The sequence below is a fragment of the Thunnus albacares genome, chromosome 19 (assembly GCF_914725855.1).
Source record: "Thunnus albacares chromosome 19, fThuAlb1.1, whole genome shotgun sequence".
NCBI lineage: Eukaryota > Metazoa > Chordata > Actinopteri > Scombriformes > Scombridae > Thunnus > Thunnus albacares.
The window spans coordinates 6531771-6556271 of record NC_058124.1 but is presented as its reverse complement, the minus strand read 5'-3'; the positions used below and the strand labels follow the sequence as shown (position 1 = coordinate 6556271).

Here is a 24501-nt window from a genome sequence, read left to right as displayed (position 1 = left end):
CTCTCCCCATGGATGCACCTCCAAAATCAGCCCTGCTACGAGGGCTGAGACAAGGGGAAGTAACTTCATTATTTTTGATGGAAATCAGACATGACAAAGAAGCATGAGGACATCACAAGCTGGGCCGGTTGTTGTAGCACCATTCATTATTTCCCCACTCTGTACCTGAGCTGTCTGTACATTAAAGAAAAGGCTGACTTCAGTAAAGCTCGAGTCTTATTGATCTCTGCTCGCCACTCGGGGGATATGAGGATTCAACATGTGAACACACAGGTGTACGTTCACGCACACAGACGCACGGTTTTGAATATCAATGGGATTAGTGAAAGGTCTTCTGGCTGTCGTGAGCTTTCAGACTGTAAACCGCACTATGTTGCTCTCCAAATGTGATCTTGCTATTTGATAAATGTTATTTAGGAAACACGACAGCTATGACATTTCCCAGCAATATCCTCCCACACACAAATGTAAAGGCACTCCTTATTCTCTCTCTTGCTTTCCCGTCACCCTCCCTCTCTGTCTTTCTACAGAAACTGATACACAGACACTCACTGTTCTCCTCTTCCACCCTGTCTTTCATTAATAAACAACTGAAGATGTGCTTCCAGTCTCTTTTTTTTTTTGCACACGCGCACACACGCACTCAAACACATACACACAGTATTGCTCTAGAGTATCCCACATTGCACTACAGCATCTAGTAAGTCTTCCATGGCAACCATTTCAAAAGTAAGATTCATCCACTTTATATAGCTGGCCTAGTTTGTCTACTCCAGCCCCCGCTGAGCACTGCCATCCATGATGACAACTGGGCCCTGTGCAGACTACACCTCACAGGGGAGGGGGGGGGGGGGGGGACAAAATCCCTATTCAAACACCAACATTTAGTCTTGAAAGTCTTGTGTTCTACTTAATAAAGCCTTGAAAAGACCTAAATAAAAGCGAGAGAGGACTATTTTAATATGAAAGTACATGAGAGCGCTGAGGTCGCCGACACCTACTGTAAATGGGCACATAAACCTTTTCCAATGAAAAAGACTGAGTCATAATCAGTCAAATTATCTTGTCTTTCAAAGCTTTTAAATGACATTTGTGCTTTTGAGGCAAAAAAGGCAACATAATGAGTAAAATCTAGTAGGGCTGCAACTTACAATTAATATCTTTATCTATTCATCTGTTGATTATTTTCTCGTTTAATCGATTAGTTGTCTGGTTTATAAAATGTCAGAAAAAGTTCATCACTTTCCCAAAGCCCAAGATGACATCCTCAGTTGTCTTGCTTTGTGCCGACCAACAGTCAACAACTCAAATATATTCAGTTTACAGTCAAAGGAAGCAGAAAATATTCACATTTAAGAAGCTGGAATCAGAGAATTTTGACTTTTTTTCTTTCAAAAATGACTCAAAACGATTAATTGTTTATCAGAATAGTTGGCGATTAATTTAATAGTTGGCAACTAATCGATTAATGGGCTAATTGTTGCAGCTCTAAAATCTCATTTGAAAACGTGAGACTCTAACATCTAACTATCGTCTGAGCAGACCTGTGCAACACCATTCCAATCCAGTCTCTCAAGTGTTGACAGACAGCATTTGTCGATGACAAGAGACATAAAGAAGAACCTCGGCTCTATTCTTTCCCCAGGCAGAAATTTCCCTCGCGGCTACAGATATAGTACTGACACTTAATAAGTAAATACAGGTTTGTTTATCCCTTTGAATAGAAGTTCAGGTCCAATGAAAGAGGGAGATCATGGTTAAAGCCAACAACAATTCAAATCTATTGTTCAGTGACACATTGGTTTATTGCAAAGTGTGTTTGACACTGAACCTCTATGTGAGGGATATGGAGATAAGTACTCTTGACTCTTACAGGTCGTTTTTCCAGCAAATTAAACAATCAGTTTGAGATTGCTTCCCTTGTTTAATGCAATTCAACTTTTTCCTCCAATAAATAATCTTCATGCAGGTGGTTACGTGCCTTCTTTCACAAATCGATATTGGAATTTGCTTCACAAAATTTTGTAAAAAAGTGGTAAACTGGCAACAGGTGAAAGTATCTCACTCCACTTTATGAATTTCTAACCTGTTTTTTTCCAAGGAAAACATTTGCTGGACGCTTAAAAATAATGATATGCAATTCACGTGTTGGAAAATAAGATGTCCGTGCCTGTTTATTACATGACTTATTAGGATGGATTTTTTTTGCTGTGTAAATCGACAGCAGTAGCTCGGTGATCAAAGGTATTTTGGTGTAAGAGGTATGGCAGCGAGATATCTGGAGTTTAATAAGTTGTTGTGACATGAATACAGAAACTCTCAAGTGTTACAAACACAACACTGACATATAAAATTCTGTTTCAAATGGAAATAAAGGAAGATTAAAGGTAAATAACATACACAACAAACTTAAAACATATTCTGTTTTTGTGAGAGACATAGTTGCTTCATGGTAGACTGAAACTTACAACTTAGCCTGGTGGCAACTGAACACCTGTTGACGAGAGAGAGATGATGAGACAAACAGTTGGGTATCAAACCCCTGCTATTATAAGCGTGTGATAGGTGTCTCAAAGCATAAGTCTGCATTATGCTATGTTTTATATTTGAATACATTGATATTTCTCTATATATTTGAAGAAAACTCCAAAACAGCTGCTAAATGGCCCTTGTGGTGAGACTGTTTCGTCTGTTTCAAATGTTGAGAATTAACTTTATTTCATACTAAAAATGTTAAAATTGTCACAAATACATAGTTTAATTTTCTTTGTCTTCTTTTTTTTAAAGGCTCAGTAATTTCCTCAAACAGCTGGGCATTGTAGTTTTAAACAGGAATAAATATTGCATTTGTTGGGGACTATTTTCAGCTACAGATTAACACACATTTGATGCTAAATGGTAAATGGACTGCACTTCTAGTCTTCTTACCACTCACGGCACTTTACACTGCGTGCCAACATTCAGCCATTCAAACACACATTCATACACTGATGGCTACCATGCAATGTGCTAACCTGCTCATCAGGAGGGGAATCTAATGCATTCACACACCGACGGCACAGCCATCAGGAGCAATTTGGGGTTCAGTATCTTGCCCAAGGACACTTCCGACATGCGGATTAGTGGACAGCCCGCTCTACTTTCTGAGATACAGCCACTCCTGTAGTGCTCTAGTGCAGTTCCAGGAACCAGGAACACTTTTCTAGTTGCTGCAGGGCTTATGGAAAGATCAGCTCATTTGAAAAAAGGAAATTATAATTTGAATTAAAACGATCTACATATGAATGTTTGGGAATCAAGTAGACACACAAACATGATTAGAATGTGAGCTTTTGTATATTGTGTGGCTAACATGCTCAAAACTGAGCTGAGCTTTCGTATATTTCCTCTCACAATGACCAATAAACTACCAGCAACAATAGGCCAACTGCACGGGACACACCTCCCACCAAAATGAGTCGGTTGTAACACCCTGGGATCATGTGTTACCACTGAGTGTTTGTGAAAACTAGTTAGCAAGCGAGCAGAGGTGTCAAATAGTTACATAGTCGAAACGTCCAGGTGGTAGTAGTATGAATGTAAACTTGGAAGAAAAAAAGGGGAAAAAAAACAGCCAAGCCTAAACATTGACAATTCCAGCATCATTATTTCTTTAAAAGTGAGTGTGACAATGTCTTCTTTTATATATTTCAAAGATTTCATTAATAATACCGGTCGTGTATATGAAGAGGTACTTGAGCTCATATAACAGTGCTGTGGGATAAGCTCAAGTGAGTATCGACAGTGGTAAGACGGTGTATCTTGTGTCCGTGGTATTGAAAGATGTCAGCTCATTGATGTCTTTTGACAATTGAGCTCTATGGCACAGAGGAATAAGATACATGAGGCTGTGGATACATAGAAAATACAAAATATACATAAATATTGTCCTTTAAGCCAGGAGATCCTAAGCTTTTTCATGATAATGAACTCTTGGGAACACTTTAGACCAGTGGCCCATCTTATTTGCTATTTTCCGTCTCTACTGTGTATGTATGTAAGAGCGCAGAAACACGTGTTTATAGTAGTCATCCCTATACATATTCAAAGTTCCCCCTGCAATTTCCCTGGAAGATCAAGGACACTCAAGGTCAGTTCGCCCCACTTTAAGCAACACGTCACCGAGAATATCGCCTCTCCTGACGAAGCGGCAGCTGATGCGTGTCTGAAGGAGTCTGATTGTCACCATCTTCACAAGCTTCGGCATGCGATGTTCCTCTGATGGTGTGAATCCGTCGGGACCAGAAGATGCAATCCAGCTGTCCACCGTATCTGCCCACAGCGTCTCCACTTCCAGCACGCACACACACACAGCATTTTAACACATCCTCCTCCACACTCTGTAACCCCCACCCCTCCCCTCATTCAGCCTGAAAAGACAAGACAGTCTGTCCTCCTGTCTCTCACCTTCTTCCATCTATTCTCCCACGTACTGTTATGTGAACGCACCACACCAGTTGACTACATGGAGGTGGGTAGAAACACCAGACTGTGTTGAAGGCAGCTACAGCCAAGAGGAAACATCACAGATGACTGATACACGGCTCGCTCATATTCAAGTCCGCTTTTATTGATCATTGCACGGTAACATTTACTTTCTTTTCCACCCTTTCGCTCTTGACAGTTCATCGATTCAAACAAAGGAGATGGCTTCTACACCATTACTTATCTTTCATTAGATTATAGGAGACACAGAAATCATTATTTTAGACATAATAGCACATAAAGACTGAAAAATGATCTGTTTTGGATATGGCCTGTTGACATTTCATCTCAAATGATGGTTTCTATCCTAATATTTAATGTTCTATCCTCTAAGCTGCTAGCTTTTTCAATAAACTAAATGGAGCCTCTGACTTGGCTAATGCTGCCTCTGACCAGCGGATCGGGACAAAGAAATTTGTTTTTAATACAGGAAAGTACAGTTTTGACCTCTAAATGTAACTCAGCACCACAGGCAGCAGTAATACCATCAGCGATAATGGCAGAAAATGGCATACAGGGGAATCAAATAAACAGAGATGTGATGGATAGATCGAGGGAAGACAGTAATGTCTGTCTTCACCCTCTGTCCCTTTCTCACATGCATCTCTCCCTCTCTGGCTTCATCTCACTGAATTATCATACTTGGATGCTGAACCATGGAGAACAAGCCAGCGTTGGTTATGAAAGTGTTGCACATTTGCAGAGAGGGTACATGTGAGTACATGCAAATAGGGCTCAGCATTTGCATTCGGTGTCCTCAGGGCTCACGCAGGCTGTGTACCGCCGAGATGCGGCGTGCGTGCGTCCGCTTGCGTTGAACTTGTCCGCCGCCAGATACTGATCCGGCGCTCCCTGGCATCTTTAAACTCTCCAGCACTGAGTCTAATTTCACCCGGCAATAAGGCACGGATGCTAAACAGCACGCTGTCAGAATGTTAAAGAATCAAATACTTGAAATGCAGATGTCACACGACTCTCCTTGAATGGAAGAATACAGCTTGCCTTGCAGAAAGTAAAATAGCTCGTTTCACATTTAATTCAAGGGTTAATAGAAATTAAAAACAATTTCACAGCCTACTATAACAGGAGTGCTCATTTTATGGTAAATTAGGCTGTAACAATTACATTTGTAGAAAGAGGGGGTGGTCCACGGAAACCGTACAGCAGCGTGCAATCAGCGAAGACTTCAAGAGGGCGTCTTCGAAGGTAGAAATAATCACACAAGAATAATGCACAGTGTTTCAATATTGACATGAAATGAGGAAAACGGTCCACGTGAAGCGAGAGCTGTTTGTTAGTCTCTGCGTCTTCCTGCAAGCCGAGCATCTTAGCTGACCAGCTGCAGTCCTGTCCCGGTCTCGGCCAGATCCTCTCTCCCCACGCTACATCAGCTGGTTCCTGTGGGTCACCTGGCAGCCGGCCCACCTTTCAGCCGCCCCACCCCGCAAACCCCCTCCCTCCCTCCCTCCCTCCCTCCCTCCACCATGCCAGGATACAGAACTGGGCCTTGCGCCACTCCTTTCAACAGCGCTCCCTCCTCCTCCCTCCTCCCTCCTCCCTCCTCCCCCCCCGGAGAGCTTCATCTGACCACCTCCTTCATGCTGAGCTGATCCTGTGCACGGCTTCACTGCAGAGGAGACAAAAACCACAGGGGAGACAGCGGGATGAGTCGACATGTAAACACAGAGCGCTGGCTCTTTAAAATGACAAAATCCTGAGCTCTACAGATTTAACCAGAGATAAGAGGTGGTGTTTGGCAAAAAAAAAGAAAAAAAAGAAAAAAAAAACCCACTTTTTAATTCAATTTTTAAGCAGTGGCTGTAATAATTAAAGGTCATTTTCCTGCCAAGCAGCACAGCTCTTGAGCAGTAGCTAAGCAACATTTTAGCTTAAGTGAGACGTAATTACTGGCAAGAATGGTGATTTTAGATTAGAGTGTTAATATTTCAATCAGCAGCTATGTGATCACAGATCTCGCCTCGAGTGTTTTTGCAGCCGCTTCGCACATGACAGCGAATGAAAACCAAGAAGTGGACATATCCGTTCAGTAATCTCACGTTTCCAGAAAGTCTAGACATGCAATAACACATAGTTTTCACTGGCAACACACTCAAAATTTTGCACAAAAGGGACTTCTGTCAAAAAAACAAGAGCTCCAAATCAGCTGTTGTGTTGCTTTATCAACACAAAGAAACAGGATTTTTTTTTTTTTCTAAAATGTCTAAAAATTGTTGGCAGTCATGTGGAACACTTTCTTTGAACAAGTGAGCGACCTTCCTGTCATGACACATCTCAAAAAAAAAAAAAAGGCTCTTAAATGGTTTCTGTTATTTAACTTCCTCCTACTAAAATGCTAGTGACAGTTGTTTCTCAGAGTCTGACCGCCGAGCGTTACTTTCCCAGCCTTCATTTCACTTTTTTTTCTGCCTTCCGGGCACAGACAGGACATCATGAAAAAAAATCCCTCTGACACCTCTCCTCCTGCTGGTTCCAGTTCGGGAATCGCTGGAGTCCTCTCGCTCCTGTTTTCCTTCTGTCAGGGAAGCCTTGAGCTACGGATCCTCATTAGTCACTTTCCCTGAGACCGCACTGACACCGGCATCGCGTTCTCCCTCAGCCACACACCGATTCACACGTACTGTCAAAAGCACGGCTACTACAGCAGTTGGGCAATCATCAGAATCAACCAACCTTTGAAATGCTGTGAATATCATGAACGTGCTGCTGCTGCTGCTGCTGCATAGTGTTACACTGGCTGAAATGCCCAGAGGTATCTACAAGCAAAGTCTTTGGGGATAATGGGAAAGTTAAATGACCATACCAGTGGTTTTGAATGTTTTAGAACATTACCTACAAATTGTGTGTAGACCCCTACATTACTGCTAGAGAAAGCTAATCCATCACAGGAGGCAATTTGTCAGCTTTTTCTTTCTTAGTTAAGTAAGCAGGGACTAAAAACTCTCCTTAGTGGTGATATCTCCTGCTAAAAAGCATCACATTCATGGAGGTATCACTGGAGAAAAAAAAAACCCAAAATATGTACTGTGTAGAACAGATTGTTTCTTGCATTCAATAGGCTGCTGTCTGCTACCAGACTTTCAGATTTCAGGTATCCGAGTATCCATGAATGCACCAGCAGGGAAATATTCCAAATGAGCTCTGCTTGCTCTGAAAAGAAATGAAGCCTTTACAAAAAACAATAGAAGCTGAATTTGCTCTCTGATGGATTACACGTTTCATGCAAGTTTGCAAGCTGATTTTCATATTGTACAAACATGAACGGACACTAACAGCTGCCTGGAGGGTAGAATAATCCATCTTTAAGATCCCCTCCAGACATGTATTAAGACATAAAAAATACTCTACTTGGAACAATAATGTGTGTCTGATATGGTTTCTCTACCAAAAAAAAACATAATTACCACTTTAAAATCCTTAAATGACATCTCATCCTTCTCCCTCATGAAAAATTCCAGAATCTGTGAATATGCAAATATAATTCATTTCAAAAGTTTTTCTACTTCACTGTAAAGTAATTCTCAGTGTTTGTGCACTGGAGGCTTCAAGTTTCTACATCACACTTAAGTAAGTTGCATACTGGACCAGGATTGGCTTCCAAGCTAGTTGTGATGTCACAAATCATGCTCATAAGCCCGCCCCTTAAAATCAGATTTTCAATCAGCTCAGAAAAACGTTCTACTTTCAGCAGATGAATGTGAGAACAGCCTTCTAGCGTCAAACTCTGCACATACATGAATCTGCACAGTGAAGCTCAAACATCCAAATGTAGGAACAAGAAGCAAAATGTATTTTTGAGTGGAAGGGGACTTTAAGGGTTATTATATGATCTGAGAAGTGGATGGTGGTAATGAAAGCAGCACGTAGTAAGTGGGTGGAAACATGCAAAAGCCAGCGATATGATCCTTTAAAATGGGGGAAAAAGTGTGACAGCAGCGGCGGCGGAAGACCAACCTGAGGTTTGCACGGTCTCACTTCAGCAGACTGTCAGTCTCCGGGCACTCAGTGACCGATAGCTGTGCCTGAAGGAAGGACAAACCCCAAATCAATACCTTGTCTAAAAACACGGGGAGAAACTTGAGACAGAGATCATGCAATGTCTACAGGAGAAGATATGCTCATGCAACTCAAGCTTTCTTTTTTGGATAACTTTGTACAGGCACAACCTTTTAAATATTACAGTAAGCAACCTTTACACATATTGCAAATAAAAAAAGTAACAGCAGCTCAACTGTACAGAAGATATTGACATAGATTTGGCTTTGTTCATTTTAGCAAGAGTTGCATTAACACTACTCTAATATATTTTGTTAGTACACAGAACAGTTATTTTGGTACATAAAATCACTACTGTATGATATTGGAAGTTACGTTTTTCTTACTTTTGAGTCGATTCTTTTTTGTTGCCATGACTGTAATAATATTTTAAGAAACTGTACGCATTTACCAGCAAGTTTATGTCAATGGATAAACACACTACGAAATTAAACATTTAGGGTTAGGTTACCTTTACAGTGGAGTTCTCTAGGTTATAACCATCCTCTCCATTGCACTGCCATTACTCTGTACTAAAGTAGCCATCGCGCCAGCGTCATTCATGACAATGAAGCCTAGACCTGAATGGTGGTTTGAATTCAGTTAATTTTCAGATGCTATAAAAGCAATTCTCATTAACGATTACGACCACAGGTAAGAGGATTGAAAAAGTCTTATACATACCCAGGCATTCAATGCTTTAGAACTCTATACACATTAGGAAGCTATCCAGGTTATTTTAGAGGTCTTACCTCTGGGTCCTTTTTAAAAAGTATAGAAAGAGAGAGAAAGAATAAGTTGTGCTCTTTTGATAATCAATCAAGACATCATTTAGTAGGGTTAAAGTCTTCAGACGTCAATACATTCATTTAGATTTAAAATGCGGTTTTGAATGAGAAACAAAGGAAAACACCTACATCTGACTGCTGAAGGTTGTTTAAAAAAGGTCATTTCAGATTTTACTAGGACAGGAAACAAATAAAGCAAGTTAAGTTTCATAAAAAACAATCTAAGCTTTATTGACAAACTGCTGCAAAACATCTTTTGGACAGATTTAGTAACCTATTTAGGCAAGCTTACACATGTAGCATAATGCATTTTATGGAGAGGGTACAGATACTAGTGGCAGAATAAGTACAGTTAGGATGTTTTAAAATATGTACAAGAGTTCGGATTGAGCTGCAGGATCCCTTCTCTATAGAAAGAGAAGACCCATGTGGAGATTTTTGTCCCAATCCTTCTTTGTGTACTTTGTGCATGCAGTTTATAGAGAATCAGATCACAAAATGAAGACCTGAACCGTTTTTAGCATAACAGGAGGCCATCTCTTGGCCATGTTCTCATTAAACAAACATTTTGTCTTCAGAGTCTTAAAATTAATTTTTAACATGTAAAACAAATTGAGGATATGAGGACAGTCCATCTCAACAGTGTCTATTAGGGCTATATTTCAAAACTCTAAGTACAATGACAAATATTGCTGCCTAAATCTAAATGGACAACGTTTTAGAACTATTTAAAAACAAACCATCATCAAGAATGAATTGTACTGAATTCCATTAACATTGATTCTTTAACCTTCACTTAATTTAAGGTAGTTTTTTTGTTTCTATATTACAAGTTTAAAAGGTCTTTTTATTTGGCTATATTAACAGAATTTTGAAATGTAGCCTAAATGGGAATCTGCAACTGACCCTCGACAGATTCTTTGTATTTAAAAACAATTAAAATGGATTCCTTAGACAAGTGGATAATGAGCCACTATTTCCACTAGAAATGACTATTCCCAAACAGTTAAAAAGTTAATGATTAACAATGCAAAAAAGCCAGAAGGGAGTAAAAAGGGTCAGAGAAAAAAATACAGCAAAATAAACAAAAACCCAAATGAAAAAGAACAAAAAAGGACACCAACTTCTCCTCTCTAACCCATCTAAAAGCCGCTTTGGTTGGTTGGTTGGTTGGTTGGTTGGTTGGATTGATGGGTGGTTGGTTGGTGCAACATAGTAGGGGTGGGGGAGGGAGTTCGCGGTCAAATCTCAAAAAACAGTTCCGATTTTCAGTTCCCAATTTTCTCTCTCGTATAAAGTCCGATGTAGGAAAAAGACCAAACCAAAGACAAAACGGACAATTACTTTTGCCGGGCTGCTTAAAGCGACAGCTGCCGTGGTAGACAGGCGGTAGTCAGGGCGACACGTTAAGGGTGGCGTGTCCGCTTCAGTACTGTCGGTATGGGTGCTCCCTGTAGGGCGTCTTGGCACCTCTGGAGGGGGGAAGGGCCTTTCCAGTTGTTCGCTGGGTCCCGTTCCAGTCATCCTGGCCTGGAGACGACACGCACAAAAATAACAGTTTCATATGGATGCGACCTCTCAGTGGTGATTCAAACCACTTCAAGATTCATTAATGAAAACCAGTTTGGCTGGTGGACATTACAGGCAACCTACAGTCAGTATTTATCACCAAGAAGCATCGTGTGTAACCTTGAGGTCAAACAAACATGTTGAGTACATTTTCTTTCTCATTTCCAAAGCCAAATTTTTAATCCTGTATTGTTTACATCATGCATTTATTGCTAATCGCGCCGCCAATTGGATCCAAAAAAAACAGGAACCTGCTTGTAAGAACATTGTTCCATAGCTCTACTAGTGGTCCAAAACTCCACTGGGTACTTTTACAGTTACCAGTTAGCGACTCTGAAAGCAACTGGTGATCCAGAAAGTCAACTTGAAGTCTTGCTGCAATAGAAAGTCATATATAACGGGCTACCAATATGTTCAGACTCAGTTAATTTGGATTTCAGTTATCAGTATTATAGAAATCAACTGACCAGTCAATAATGAATACCTCATTCATAACACCATGTAGGATCTTCAGGATACACTATACACTACAGCATTCATTAATCCAAATTAATATTTTTCCCTAACTTTTTTGTTTCTGGTCACTTTTTATATCCAGCATCTATTTAGAGTAAAAACGAGGTCGTCCTTACCGTATGATTCATATGACTCTGTGGACTCTCCGTGTCCGTAGTCATAGTATTCTGGCTCTCTGATGGTCAAAAAACAGAGACGGAGAAGAGGAAAAAAATCACTGTTAATCTTGAAAAAAACATCAAGAAGCTGCTGACTGTTAATGTCTAGGGGGGATGATAATTGGCTTCCACGAATAAGATCAAAGCTTGACTTTCTAGCATGGAACATCTCAGTCCCGGCTGGTTCTCCTAAATAACACCGCCAAACCATGAAACACCATCTACGTTTCGAATTTGTGCAGAGTGGCTAAAAAGTATTAATGCTGCTCTCGAATCCCATTTCAAGTGAAAACTAGCAACGAGGCGATGTGTGCTCTATGTGAGAAGCAGGTGAAAACCAAAGAGACGTCTGATTCACTCACGCCTGCGGCTGACTGTAATAGCTGTCGTATGACTCGTAGGCCGTCTCTGTGTAGCTCTCATCGTAGCCCTGGAGAGGGAAGGAAACAGAAACAAGAGTGAGATGCAAGAGGTGGCTTGTTCATGAATCATGAATGTCAAGATGTCCCCAATGTACTGCACTTGTACTGAAGCAGACACACTCCCCCCCCCTTATGTCTAGAGCATCTGAAATCACTTATTCCTGTGTTGACGGACGAGCAATTCAAATCTAACAGAGTGCCCGGCTCAATCTCATTCAGAGGAGAGGTTTGGAGAGGTCAGATTTAAACCTGCCAGCTGCACATCAACAGAAATACTCGTCTCTTCCTCATATACCATTCTTATGTCTACCCCATCAAAATATAAGATTAGAGGTATTTTACTTATTTGCATGTTAATAGCAGCGTTGTGCTGCATGTAACCACATATAAACTAAATGGATGAATGAAAACTATTCCGCTGGTTGTACTTACATATTCATCGTAGCTCTCAGCGGCTGCAGCAGGGGTGTGCTGGTGGGGGGGTGCCATCCTCTGGGGGGGTCCGGCAGCTGGGGGCCTGGCACGGGGTGCCGCAGCTCCCCTAGAGGGTGCTGCAGGGAGTCCTCCTCGGCCTGCTGGGGCGCCCCTCACTGCGCCACCTCTGGCTGGTCCGCCTCGACTCACGCCGCCCCTGGCGGCAGCACCGCGAGGAGGCATTCCCCTTCCCCTGGAAAACAAGACCGTCAAAAGTGTGTTCTGCTTACACTTTTATCAAGAAAATAAACATGAATAGGATTTATTATGCGTCATTGGTTAAGATCCCTCGACAATCTTTCAACTCATTTAGATCTGTTTCTGACATAAAGCTTTATGGCTGCATGCGATATGTAATGTCTGCAAGAAGCAAGTGAGTGAGTGTGTGTGTGTGTGTGTGTGTGTGTGTGTGTGCGTGCGCGTGCATGCGCATCTCCTCACCTGTGTGCTCCAGCAGGGGGGACTCCGCGTCCCCTGACCGGCAGGCCCCCTCTGCCTCGGGCTCCGTGCTCCTGTCCTCCGTTCAGGTAGCTCATCTCCATGAACTGCTCTTGGCAGATATCATCCATCATATCCTACACACACAAACACACACACACACACACACACACACACACACACACACACACACACACAGGAATAAAACCAAAAGAAGAGTGAGGATGAGAAACAAGTGCACAAGACAGGAGAGGAGAGAGAAAGTGAGAGGCTGTAAGGAAAGGAGGCAGTGTGGAAGAAGGAGCGATGAGTAGAAGAGCGAAACACAATTACAGAGCTGCTCAAAACACAGCATCCCACTAATGGCTAACAGAGCGAGTAGAAGAAAAAATCTCAGTGCTAGTGACTCAGAGTGTTAAAGAGAAGGTGGGGGGGAGGGTGGGGGTCGTGGAAGTGGGTGGTTGGAAAGCATCCACACTCGCTGCCTTCCTGTGCCTCTACATCATGCACAAAATGTAAATCCCTTCTCCCTGCACTTCTGGACAAGTGTGGTGTGACTGCATGAACGGTTACCTTATTTTATCTGCAAAAACATTGGGGTGGATTAGTCAAGCTGCCTGTCTGAGCAGCGCAAATCCTGCAACACAATCCGCCGTCTTTCTTCGGGGAGCAATCTGAGGTGCTGCACTGTGACCTAATCAATTCTTTCTCATAAATCAGACCCTGCACTGGAATGGTGACAGAGCTCTAATGATGGTGAAAAAGGGGGGGGAAAAAAAAAAAAAAACCACAGCAGATACTAGAATATGCACAGGCAAGGGCAGGCAAACACAAGCCATCTGACTGATTACAAATTCATCTCAGGCGAGGGGCAGCGTGACTGCAGCTGCATTGAACAGGCCGGAGAAGTGACAGTGTCTTTACCCATCAAGGTTTTCAGATTGAGTTTCTTTAGAAATAGCAATCTATAGAAGTTATCAAATAAATATCACAGTGTCAACATATAAAAAGGATCTTCAGACTCTTCACACAGAGGCTTTGCATTCGTGCTCTCGTTAGTCGATATACAAGCGTACAGATATAAAAAAGGATGAGGAGGAACAAAGGCTTCTTGGAATCCCTGAGCAGAAGCACTGGTAATACATAAAACATTTCACCAACAAATCACATCCATCCATTTTCTAAGAACCTGAGTCATTTATTAAAATATGGCCCGATTCCAAATGAAGGCCGGAGTCAAGCCTGACAGATTATGGTCTTAAATTGTAATGACAGGTTCTGCAGGGGACGGCTTTTTACATAACAAGGCAATACCAACATCGCAACTGGTTCATCAGCCCATTCATCTCGCCTCTGATCCAAATTATTCTTCCTTCTAAAAGAACCCTGCACACTAATTAAAAAATGTAAGGCATTGCACAAACCCCTGGGCCTACTGGCCTGCTTTGGCGCGAGCCATTGTTTGAGCACTATAGGCTTCAGCCTGGCTTGACAGCAGACCGGGTTGGCCCACGCTCAAGAATCCTTCAACATAAAAACCAATAAAGTAAGCGTGGGGGACACACAGGATGAACTTTACCACATATCTGTCTGGGAGCTACACATCTCCAGGCTCTGCTCTCTCTCTCTCTCTCTCCCTACAGAATGAGACACAGTGATGACAGACGTGTAGACAGGCTAGTAGATGCTGGGGTAACCCTGCTGACACAGTGAAAGCGACCCAATTCCTCCTCTTAAGCTGATTGCTTTACGTGCCTGGACTGTGCCATCGAGGTGTGTTTGCATTCACGTTATAACCCACTCCATCTCCTCTAGCTGTCCTACTGGGCCTCCTCCCAGAGCTTTGTCTAACTTACATGCTGCAGCTCGCTCCGCCTTTCTGAAAAAAACACACACACCCTCAGTCGATTACGCGAGAACACTTTCAGCGGGGTCTCTCATCGTTTTGTCAGCAGGTGACTCTGTTTTTAGATCCTAATATTCTCATAACTCCAGCTATAAGGGTTGTCAGGTTGTGAATTTGTGTTATTTTCTGCTTTTTTCAGAGCATGGAGGGGGGAAAGTTTTAAATCTGAAGAATATTTCAACTTAACTCCTTCTTAAAATAAACATAATAAGAAAATGGCAACATATAAGACCTGGACTTGCAAACCTGTCTGTGAAAAAACAGTAAAAAGAAAAACTGACTTATAGACAGCACATGTATAAAACTTATGTTATAGGTAGGGCTGCAACTAACAGTCATTATTAATTAATCCTTCAATCATCTCTTTGATGAACTGATTATTCGTTTTGTCTATGAAAAGGAAGAAATGGAGCCACATTTTTAAGGTGATGTTTTCAAATTGCTTGATTTGTTTAACCAACAGTCCAAAATCTGCTGCTACATGACAAATTGTCATATTCAAGAAGCTGAAACCTGTTTTTGAATGGAAAAACAAGTGAAACAATAAGCTTCAGCTCTTGTTTTGTCAATACTGTCCAACTGTCAATTAATCATCTGCTGTCACAACTGCACACGCTTACTAGAATTCATTTAATTTCATTGTACAAATAAGGCTTTGGGATGTTTTTGTCTTAGATAACTTAAGACATCACTTTCAGCGCTGCTAACTAGATTGTCAAAGTTGTTGACATTTTACAGACTGAACGGTGAACTGAATAAATAATCATATCAACAATTTTATTCTAGCAAAGCTCGTGCACGCGGCGTCACCGGACGAGACAAAAAACAAGCCGACAAAGTCAAACTCACAGGAAACAGGAACTTCTTGACCTCCTCCATGGCGTGTGCCATGCGCAGGTAGGCCTCGGGCACGGGGGCGAACACCTCGATGAATACGTGCAGCTCCATTGACAGATGGGCGTACTTGGGCTCGCCGCCTTTCCTCAGCCCCTCCTCCTGAAACAAGGACAGCAGCATCACAGGGGTGTCAGCCGGTCAAAGGGACTACACACTCAAATTAAATGAATTACACAGGAAGTAATTGCATTTCATCCACCTCAGAGGGAGAAATAGGTGTGGTAATCTCTTCCTTTATGTAGCTTAAAAATGACATCAAACCGGTAGATAACACATTTAGCGGGCTATCCTAAAGATTCCTAGAACAGATGTGCGGTGCGTGGATGCCCTTGGCTTTGTGTTCGTCTGCCCGAGCTTTTCCTAAGAGTTTACGCCATCTGGGCTCTCTGCCTGCCATCCCTCTAAAGTACAGTCCAGATGTGTTATCGCTTCAGGTAACCTTCTCACAGGTGTGTCATACCAGATGTGTGTGTGTGTGTGTGAGTGCAAACAGTGTTTTACCTTGGATTTATCTCTCATGGATCCTTTACCCAGGACAGAGATCTTGGCTCCGGTCTCTTCCTGCAGACGTTTGATTGTATTGCCCTGAGGTCCCAAAATCTTCCCAACGAAATTGAACTAATAGTAAAACAAAGCAGAGGAAAATTAGCCTGACAATCAAAGCGGGGGGGGGCAAGTGTAATGCAAAGAGAATGAAGGAGCAATCACTGTCAGGGGTCTTGTTGCACATACACACACTGCAGCCTTAAGTAGTGTATTTACCCGAGAAGGTCGATATGAGCCCTTGAGGGCTGTAATACCGTCAGTTACTATTCACTACAATCATCCTAGCGCCCAACCAGAACAAACTCATGATCAAAAGTTGCAATCTTTACCTCGTCTACTTTTGAAGAGAGCAATTACCATGTGTATATGATTTGTCCTACAATTAGCTGTCAGGGTCAAAGACTTTTAGCGAAAATATTGCCCCCCCGACAAAGCGATTCCTCTGAGAGCTGTAAAAGTGGCTTTTGGAATCTGAAAACACTTAGTTGTGTCATCCCTGCTACAGCGGACTGATTCACAAACTAAGTCTGGGAGATCAGAAAGGGCCATCTTACCCCCTACAGACCAGACTCCTACATCATATTGATCTGATGCTCGGGATGGAGCAACACCTATAGATCTTATTCTTGTTAGAACAAGTGCAGCTTCTCCAAAAAAAAAAGTGTGATCTATTCATTTTTGTCAAAAAAAGCGTATCGACATAGGCTTCAGATAGCAGCCATATTAACTCAAACCCGATGGAGATAAATCTAACAACATACAAATGAAGCATTACGCAACTAGCAGCGTGTTCTTGGGAGTTTCACAGAACAGGTGCGTCTTGTTTTGAACACCCTATCTCTACCATCATAAGCATAAAATCAATGTAGTCATACGTCTGAGCCAGATATAGATTGTATTGACATGGATGAATACACCCGAGGTTACATGATAAAGAACTCGCTCCGAATGGAAACATTTACTGAGCACAAACAGAGGAGAGGATCCAATCTACTGAGCACAGTTTGTATTACACAGAAATATATAGAGAGAGCTATCCTGACTAGAGTAATATTAACATTTTGATCCTTTTAGTGATATTTTAAAACATGCCAGTATCAGCTGTAATTATACTCTGGAGCTTAAAGATCAAGGTTGAGAGGAGTAATTTGAGACTCCTAAGTAACCCCATGGCTTTGTGTAATTGAAACCCGGCTGCAGGATAAATTAAATCAAGAGGGGTTCACAGTGGGAAAAAAAAAAAAGAGGACAGAAGAAAAAAGGGGGAAGGGGGAAAAGAAAGAAACCAGGGGCAAAGACAGCTCACCTTCGGGTACTGTTTAACAGGTATGAGCACGCGTTCCTTAAGTTTGATGTTCTTTGTTGTGAAAAGGTCCAGGTATGTTTCTGCCTCCTTTTGAGTCTCGCCTTTCTGGATTCTATCAATTTCTAGAAGGGAAGAGGCATCGTTTCAGGCAGCGTTCATGCAGTCAAACAGAATTCAAAGAAGCACATCTCGGTCATGAGGAGAATTAGGTGCGCTTGCTTACGTTGCTAAGTAAGCATCGATGTGGAGATCTGCAGGTCAAAACTATCTCGACGTCTCGGTTCAAATAAAGCGAAATTTAGTCGGAAAGGTTTTTTTTTTTAAATGACAGGATTTCATTGTGAGGCGGGTTTTAACAACATGCTTTTGAAATTGAATCCTGGATGTCTAAAAACATTCACTTTTCAACCAATTTGAAACCTTTTGACTGACAAATCACCAAATCAGTGTTTACTGATTGCCACACAATGGTGCACCCCAATGAATACGAGAGTACAGATGTGTTGCATTTAGCGCCTGCTGCGATCTTGTCAATATTACAGATAGATCCACAACAATTACTTGATTAGGTGATAACTCAATAGACAGGAGATAATCAGCAGCTATTTTGATAATCAGTTAATCGTTTCAGTCAGTTTTTCCAAGCAGAAACTCCTCACATTCTCTGGTTACAGCTTCTCCAATTGCTACTTTTCTTTGTTTTAGGTGTTGGACTGTTGATCAAGCATAACAAGACATTTTTATTCTAACAATTATCTTGAAGCTGATCGTTAAATCGCAGCTCAAATCCTCAACCTTTCAAAACACAAATGGGAAAAAAACCACACAGTTATATTACAACTGTACTACACCTTCTGTCCCTTCTTCCAAGTGGCACAGCACCCACAGCACCCATCACTTCTCAAACCACCTCCTCACTCCCGGCCATGACAACTCCTGAGTCTACGATGTGCAAACATGTCAGATTCAAACCCGGTCTAGATGTTGAACCTGCAGCACACATTGACACACTTGGTCTTTCTGGATCATTCTCACCTTCATTTTCAGAGATGTAGCCTAGATTTTGGCACAACCTGTCAGGCGAAGACACCGACTTATTCGTGATATCTACATCGGGAGACGTACCCGAGACACTTGACCGGAGCAGCGAATAAAAACCAGCTCACAGTAAATGATTCACAGCCACTAGGAGAGCACATGGGCGACAAAGCCTCAAAACAAAATAACCGCTAAACTAACGATCCTTCAGTTTACCCAGCTATAGCAGTCAACAGCCAGCTTATTATATCCTGTCTATAGTATCAGTCTAACAGCCCTGTGAGGACTTGTGGACTCTTGGTGACACTGTGATACTTTATAGCACATCATTCCACAGAATTACTACATTATATAGAGGTCATTTCTGTCAGGCTGGGCCATATGGATAAAATCAAAGATAATATCTTTTACCAAATACCTCGATATCGATATTAAGACAATATTGTAGAGACAACTATTGGTGCGTTCACAAAATATTTACACAATCGGGTTTTTGATAAATCATCAGTAAAGACAAATAACAGAACAGCTGGAACAGGTGAGTTCAGAATAATTACATCTCTTTACTGTAATGTAGCCTTTAAACCAATGAAAAGACAACACTTATGCCATATCATGATATTACAATACCCAAAATCTGAGACGATATCTAGTCTCATATCACAAAATCAATATAACAACAGTGCTGTGCCTCGAAAACTAAAAAGGTGAACAACAGGATAAGGCCGACTGACACCATGTTTTCAGAGCTCGCTGATGAACACAGGTTAAACATTATACCAGAGGCAGTCGTGTCTTTTTGTCCCTTCTCAAGCTCAGCTACAGGACAGCAGAGCCCTGCAGCTGTCATGTCTGCGGTCTCATGCTCAAGGACACTTCGGCAGCGGCCGACAGAGAGCGGGACCTGCGGGTCTCCGTCACCGCTGGCACACCGCCTCTTCACCCGGCTTTTACAGCACTGAGGTGACCCCAGTCACGGTTACTGGCGCACATTTATAGGCTACTGCGCAACGCAGCTGCCAGACAATGAGCTCAACAGGGGCTCGGCAGCGAAAACAAACGACCAGTAGAACAACAACAACAACAACAACAACAACAAAAGAGTCAGAGTTTAAACTCGACTCGTCGCAGGTGCTCGAGGGGAAGCGGAAATCATTGAGAAAACGGTTTGAAAGCGTGTCTCCTCCTGTGGTGTTGTGATAGCTTTCGGCTATTTCCAATATCAGAGTTATTAGCTTCTACATGCATCACATGAGCTCCACATACCCGTGACTGAGATGTGAGCGAACTGTGTTGCGGTGTAACGGGGCAGTCCGTCCCGTCCGCAAACACATGGCGCTCACAGCGTGGAGGTGTGCGGGGTTTTTTTTTTAGTTTTTTTTTTTTAAGGTGCGTTCATGAGCCGTATGTGGCCCCTCTGTAACTCACTGCGTGTACCGCGTTCACTGAGTGAAAATAAACCGCAAGTCAGCTCACTTTACCTGCGTTTAAAAGTTTCATGGCGTGCGTAAACGATGAGTCCAGGCTGTCCTTCTCCGCCAGCAGCTCGGGGAGGTATTTGTCGCCGTTCTCCATTTTGAGTTTAGAGGGAGGGGGGCAGTCAGTTTCGGTGCAACAAAAAAGCTTGAAAAAAAAAACCCCAACAATAATAGAAAAAAAGTAGTCCAGTTATGTAACTACGGAGTGCCGCGTATCCTCTGTGCAGACGGCGCTTTGCATGTGGCTACCGGGCGTTTCTGCGACGGACGGCTCCGCTACTTTGCGTCTATGTGGTTTCCTGGCCGGTGGGTTCCGTCTTTTCAGCAGCGCTGGCTAGATGGAAATGGGAGAACAAAAGCGGTGAGAGACTGGAAGAATAGCGATCCGACTCAAGCAGACGGAAGTGAGCTCAGAAGGACGTATTTCTCGAGACTGACGCCGCCTACTGCGTGCTGAGTGAATGTGCCTCCAGTAGCGATAATCCCGCTATCACATTTTCAGTATTGGTCTGGGTGTGCCTGCTGTACGGAGTGTGGCACTATTAAAATAAAAAACGTCTAGACCAGTGGTTCTCAAAGTGGGGTCTGGGGACCCCCAGGGGTCCTTGAGGGGGTTCCAGGGGGTCCCCATCAAAAAGGGGAATAATTTATTTTCACTATAATTACATCCATAAGGAACACAATGATAGAATGAATGACTGTTCATGGGTTTCATACACTTTCTGTAATTAAACATTTTAAAAGCAAAAATCTTATCAGATGGGGGACCCTGGGACAAAATCTTATCAAATGTGGATCCGTGGTCTGATTTTTGTCAGTTTAGGGGTCCTTGATGTGAAAAAGTTTGAGAACCCCTTTTTCTGAGTCTGGACTACTCAGAAGGTATTGAAGTTCCCTACAACTAGATTCTGAAACCTCACGAGGCAACTTTCTACTAAATGTATATTTAAAGGTAGGCTATAGTCTGTGTCTGTGGTGCTCAAAGTTAATTTATCAATGATCATATGGAAAATATGTCACTTTATCACTATGGGCACTTAGCCGATATATTTCCTTTGATGTAGTGTTTTATAGAATTAGAGGCATTAAGGCAATCAACAAGTTATAGACAGGTCAATTGGAAGGGAATGTCCATTATTTATCTTTTTTAATGCTTTTCTCTTTTATAAGATTACCTTTAACTATAATATGACCTATATAACTCCTGGAATCAGTTCTAGCAGGTGAAGCTTTTGTATGTTTAACTGTATCACCACAAACGCCTTAATCTTCATTACAGTGACCTTTAATTTGTTAATTACAAAGAGATTACAGCATATTCTCCAAAAAAAATAATCACTTGAAGATAATATGACAGAATAAGGTATAAAATATAAAGTATAAAATAGATAGATTGAGAGACACACAGACAGATAGATAGATAGTCACGTCAATCACAAATGACACAAAGGAGGTTCTGTAAGAAAATAAAATATACCTCAAGCTATTCATAATAGAAAATCAAATAGATTAAGTCTGAGAATAGGAATGATATGTCTGAATTTTTATGTACTGCAGTGTAAGACATTTTTCACCAAGTGTATATGAATTGATGTGAATAGCATATTGATAGATGATGACACATCTTCTGTATAATTTGTTAATATAATTTCAGCTCATACATACAGGTTGCCCTGAAGATGTGGCAGTTTCATTCCAGGCTCTCTACTGCCCCTTAGTGCCAGAGCTGATCATGACAGAGAGTGGGCCACAAGCTGCTGGAACTGGGTCTATCAGAAGAAACCTTTTCTTAGTCTAATCCCCTCCTTTTCCTCTCCACTTCTATTGATTCAAAAACACTTAAGGGGGGATCTGTGCAAGTGAAAAGCGCAGTGAGGAGAATGTCTGGAACAGACCTCTCAAGGATTGATTTCTCTGATTCAGATGGTGGTAATGAACCTGTCATGACATTGAGTGGAGCGCAATAGGTCAGAGGTTAGATTTGGTCTAATGCATACAAAACAAGACTTGGCTATTCCCTGTGTATTGGGTCTTTAAGAACATACAGTAACATGCATTATCTGCAGGCGGATGCTCTTTGAACAAACAGCAAAAACTGCAGGTCATTTGTCAGTCCGCTGTCAGAGTGAAAACTATTACGATCGACCGCAGGTGTACCCAGGCATGCATCTGCTCAAAACAAATGAAGGCAAAAATTGTCTGCAATAAACACTTATGGGAGGCCGAAGACCCGCTCTAACTATCAGCGTTCAGCTTGATCTATCTCTGACCATTACAGTGTTATTAGTGTTGGGGGTTGCAAGGTTGTCCTGACTCCTCTTGTCATTGACAGAATGGATAGCCTGTGAGCTGAATTTCAATTGGCTCATAAAAGGAAGAGTTACTTCTCTTGGCAGGTGGAGGAGTTCCAATCCGATAGCTCGCACTCTTGCCTTCTGCTTGTGTGGACATCCCCTGTCCCCTAACATACAGAGCCACAGTCTGGGGTAAACAGGGGCAGATGGAAGGGGGTAAACAGTGGGGTTAGGCTTATATAAGCCGCAGCATCTTCAGATCTTTGCATCTGACCATTTTTCATGCCCCAAAGATTCTAAAAAAAAAAAAATGGCAAGGATTCAGTGTTCCCTTGGAGTTTTAGCCTTGTTAGGGCAGAGGAGCCTGTGAAACAGCATTTAGAGCATCATGGGGCTCTGACATTCCACTAAAAGTCAAACTAATGAAATTCTTAGCAGCTCCTTATGGCAGGTTTCACTGCAATTTTTACAAACTGCAGACAAGACAAGAAGACTAATGTAATAAGTTATATTCATGTCTGTGTGTCTGTGTGCAAGTGTTTCACTGCTGCAACAGTATTTTTTGCATCTTATAAGTCCATACTGACTGGGCCCTTGCATGTGCATGACACAATAAATATCATAACTAACTAACTAGCAGCTCTGTGAGGCTGATACTTAAGTACAGTGATGCAAATGCCTACGGCAGCATGCTAACATGCTCATAGTGACAATTCTTATATGCTGATGTTAACTAATGTTTACCATGTCCACCATCTTAGTTTTAGCATAATAACATTTGCTAATTAGCACTAAGCACATTTGCTAATTTGCTAATTAGCACTGATGGGAATGTCACTAGTATTGCAGATATTTGGTTATAAGCTAAAGTATTGGACAAGGTAAATTTTTGCCCTGATCATGGCACTAGATGAAAATTCAAAGGATCACCAAAGTCATTACAGTCCATCATAAGGGAACATGGACGTCTGTACAGAATTTCAAGGCAACTCAATCAGTAGTTTTTGAGACATTTTACACAAAAACCACAAATGTGAACTTTATGGTGAATAATAAATGTAGGGGCTCACCAATGTTGTTAGGATTTATTGTCAGGAAAACACAAGTGTCTGTATAAAACATTGTTCCATTCTGTCTTGTAGAATCTGAGATATTTAAGTGAGTGGTTGTGCTAGATGAAAAGTCAGCAGATCACTTAAGTTGGTAGGATTCATCCTCTGGGAACTTTGAATGTCTGTACCAAATTTCATGGCAATTCTTCCAATACTTTTTGAGACATTTCACTAAAAACCCAAAATGTCGACTTCATTGTGGTGCTAGAGGAAAAGTCAGTGGATGACCAAAGTCAGTAGATGCCATCCTCCGAGGACAATGAATGTCTGCAAAATTTCATGGCAATCTATCCGATAGTTGAGAAGTTTTAGTCTGGACCTAGGTGGTGGACCGATTGACTGTCAGCCAAACCTCCCACACCACACCAGATTTTTTCTGGTCAGACATCTGACATAAAAATAAATATAAATAAATATATATTGAGTAAATCCATTATATCAGAGGAGACACTAAATGGATGATATCCAATTTAAATGAAAGTCTTTCATCGCTGCAGCATATCAATTGACAGTTAAACAGATAACAGATATAAAATGAAAGTGGTAGAGACAAATAGAAAGGGAGAAGGAATTTGTAAGACTAAATCGTAGTCTACACACTGTCAGTTTAGGCAAGAAAGCAAGAGAGAGAGAGCGAAAAGAGATGGCTGGGTTCAGTCTGAGGGTCACGCTCAGTTTAGCATCGCTACAAGGCCAGAGAAACCTTTTATTCCCCATGAAAGCTTTCAGAACTGTCACACCTGCTTAGGTCTGTAACACCACCCCACCCCCCTCCTCTTCCCCCAATTCCCCCTCTTCCCACCCTCCCTCACTCCCCATCCCTCCCTTGTCACCCACCCACCCACCACAGAAAACAAGCCTTCTCTACATCCCATCCCCCTGACTGTTTTTCTGTCCCTGTCATGCCCACAAGGTGATTATTTTGTTGATGATCAGACCATCCAGGGAGAAATCTACATCTAAAGAAGTGCCTGCAAGAAAC

The 24501-nt window shown here is 41.9% G+C and overlaps 1 protein-coding gene across 5 annotated transcripts; it reads right to left on the bottom strand.

Moving 5' to 3' along the window:
• Positions 1-4588: 4588 nt before the first annotated feature.
• Positions 4589-20570, bottom strand: khdrbs1b (KH domain containing, RNA binding, signal transduction associated 1b). Of its 5 annotated transcripts, none has more exons than XR_006399060.1 (13): positions 20117-20570; positions 17598-17719; positions 16247-16363; positions 15698-15844; positions 12946-13079; positions 12463-12697; positions 11971-12038; positions 11567-11625; positions 10710-10895; positions 9262-9539; positions 9050-9158; positions 8497-8564; positions 4589-6151 (listed from the first exon to the last, which is right to left on the bottom strand). XR_006399060.1 is itself a non-coding variant. In XM_044335452.1 (9 exons), exons 1-9 carry the CDS (start codon positions 20208-20210, stop codon positions 10792-10794), a joined length of 1080 nt encoding a protein of 359 aa, XP_044191387.1. In that variant the 5' UTR covers positions 20211-20569; the 3' UTR covers positions 9571-10791. The 5 variants fall into 5 exon arrangements, 1 of the variants encoding a protein (XP_044191387.1); XR_006399059.1 differs by having other exon boundaries at positions 9050-9338; positions 9495-9539; XR_006399058.1 differs by having other exon boundaries at positions 9050-9539.
• Between the last annotated feature and the right edge of the window lie 3931 nt (positions 20571-24501).

Bases quoted from the DNA above. Each gene is read 5' to 3' on its own strand.
- khdrbs1b (XM_044335452.1), bottom strand. From the start codon at position 20,210: ATGGAGAACGGCGACAAATACCTCCCCGAGCTGCTGGCGGAGAAGGAC. The intron at 12,698-12,945 runs GTGAGGAGATGC...CTTGTTTTCCAG, and splicing joins CCCCCTGCTGGAGCACACAG to GGGAAGGGGAATGCCTCCTC. The intron at 12,039-12,462 runs GTAAGTACAACC...TTCCCTCTCCAG, and splicing joins CTGAGAGCTACGATGAATAT to GGCTACGATGAGAGCTACAC.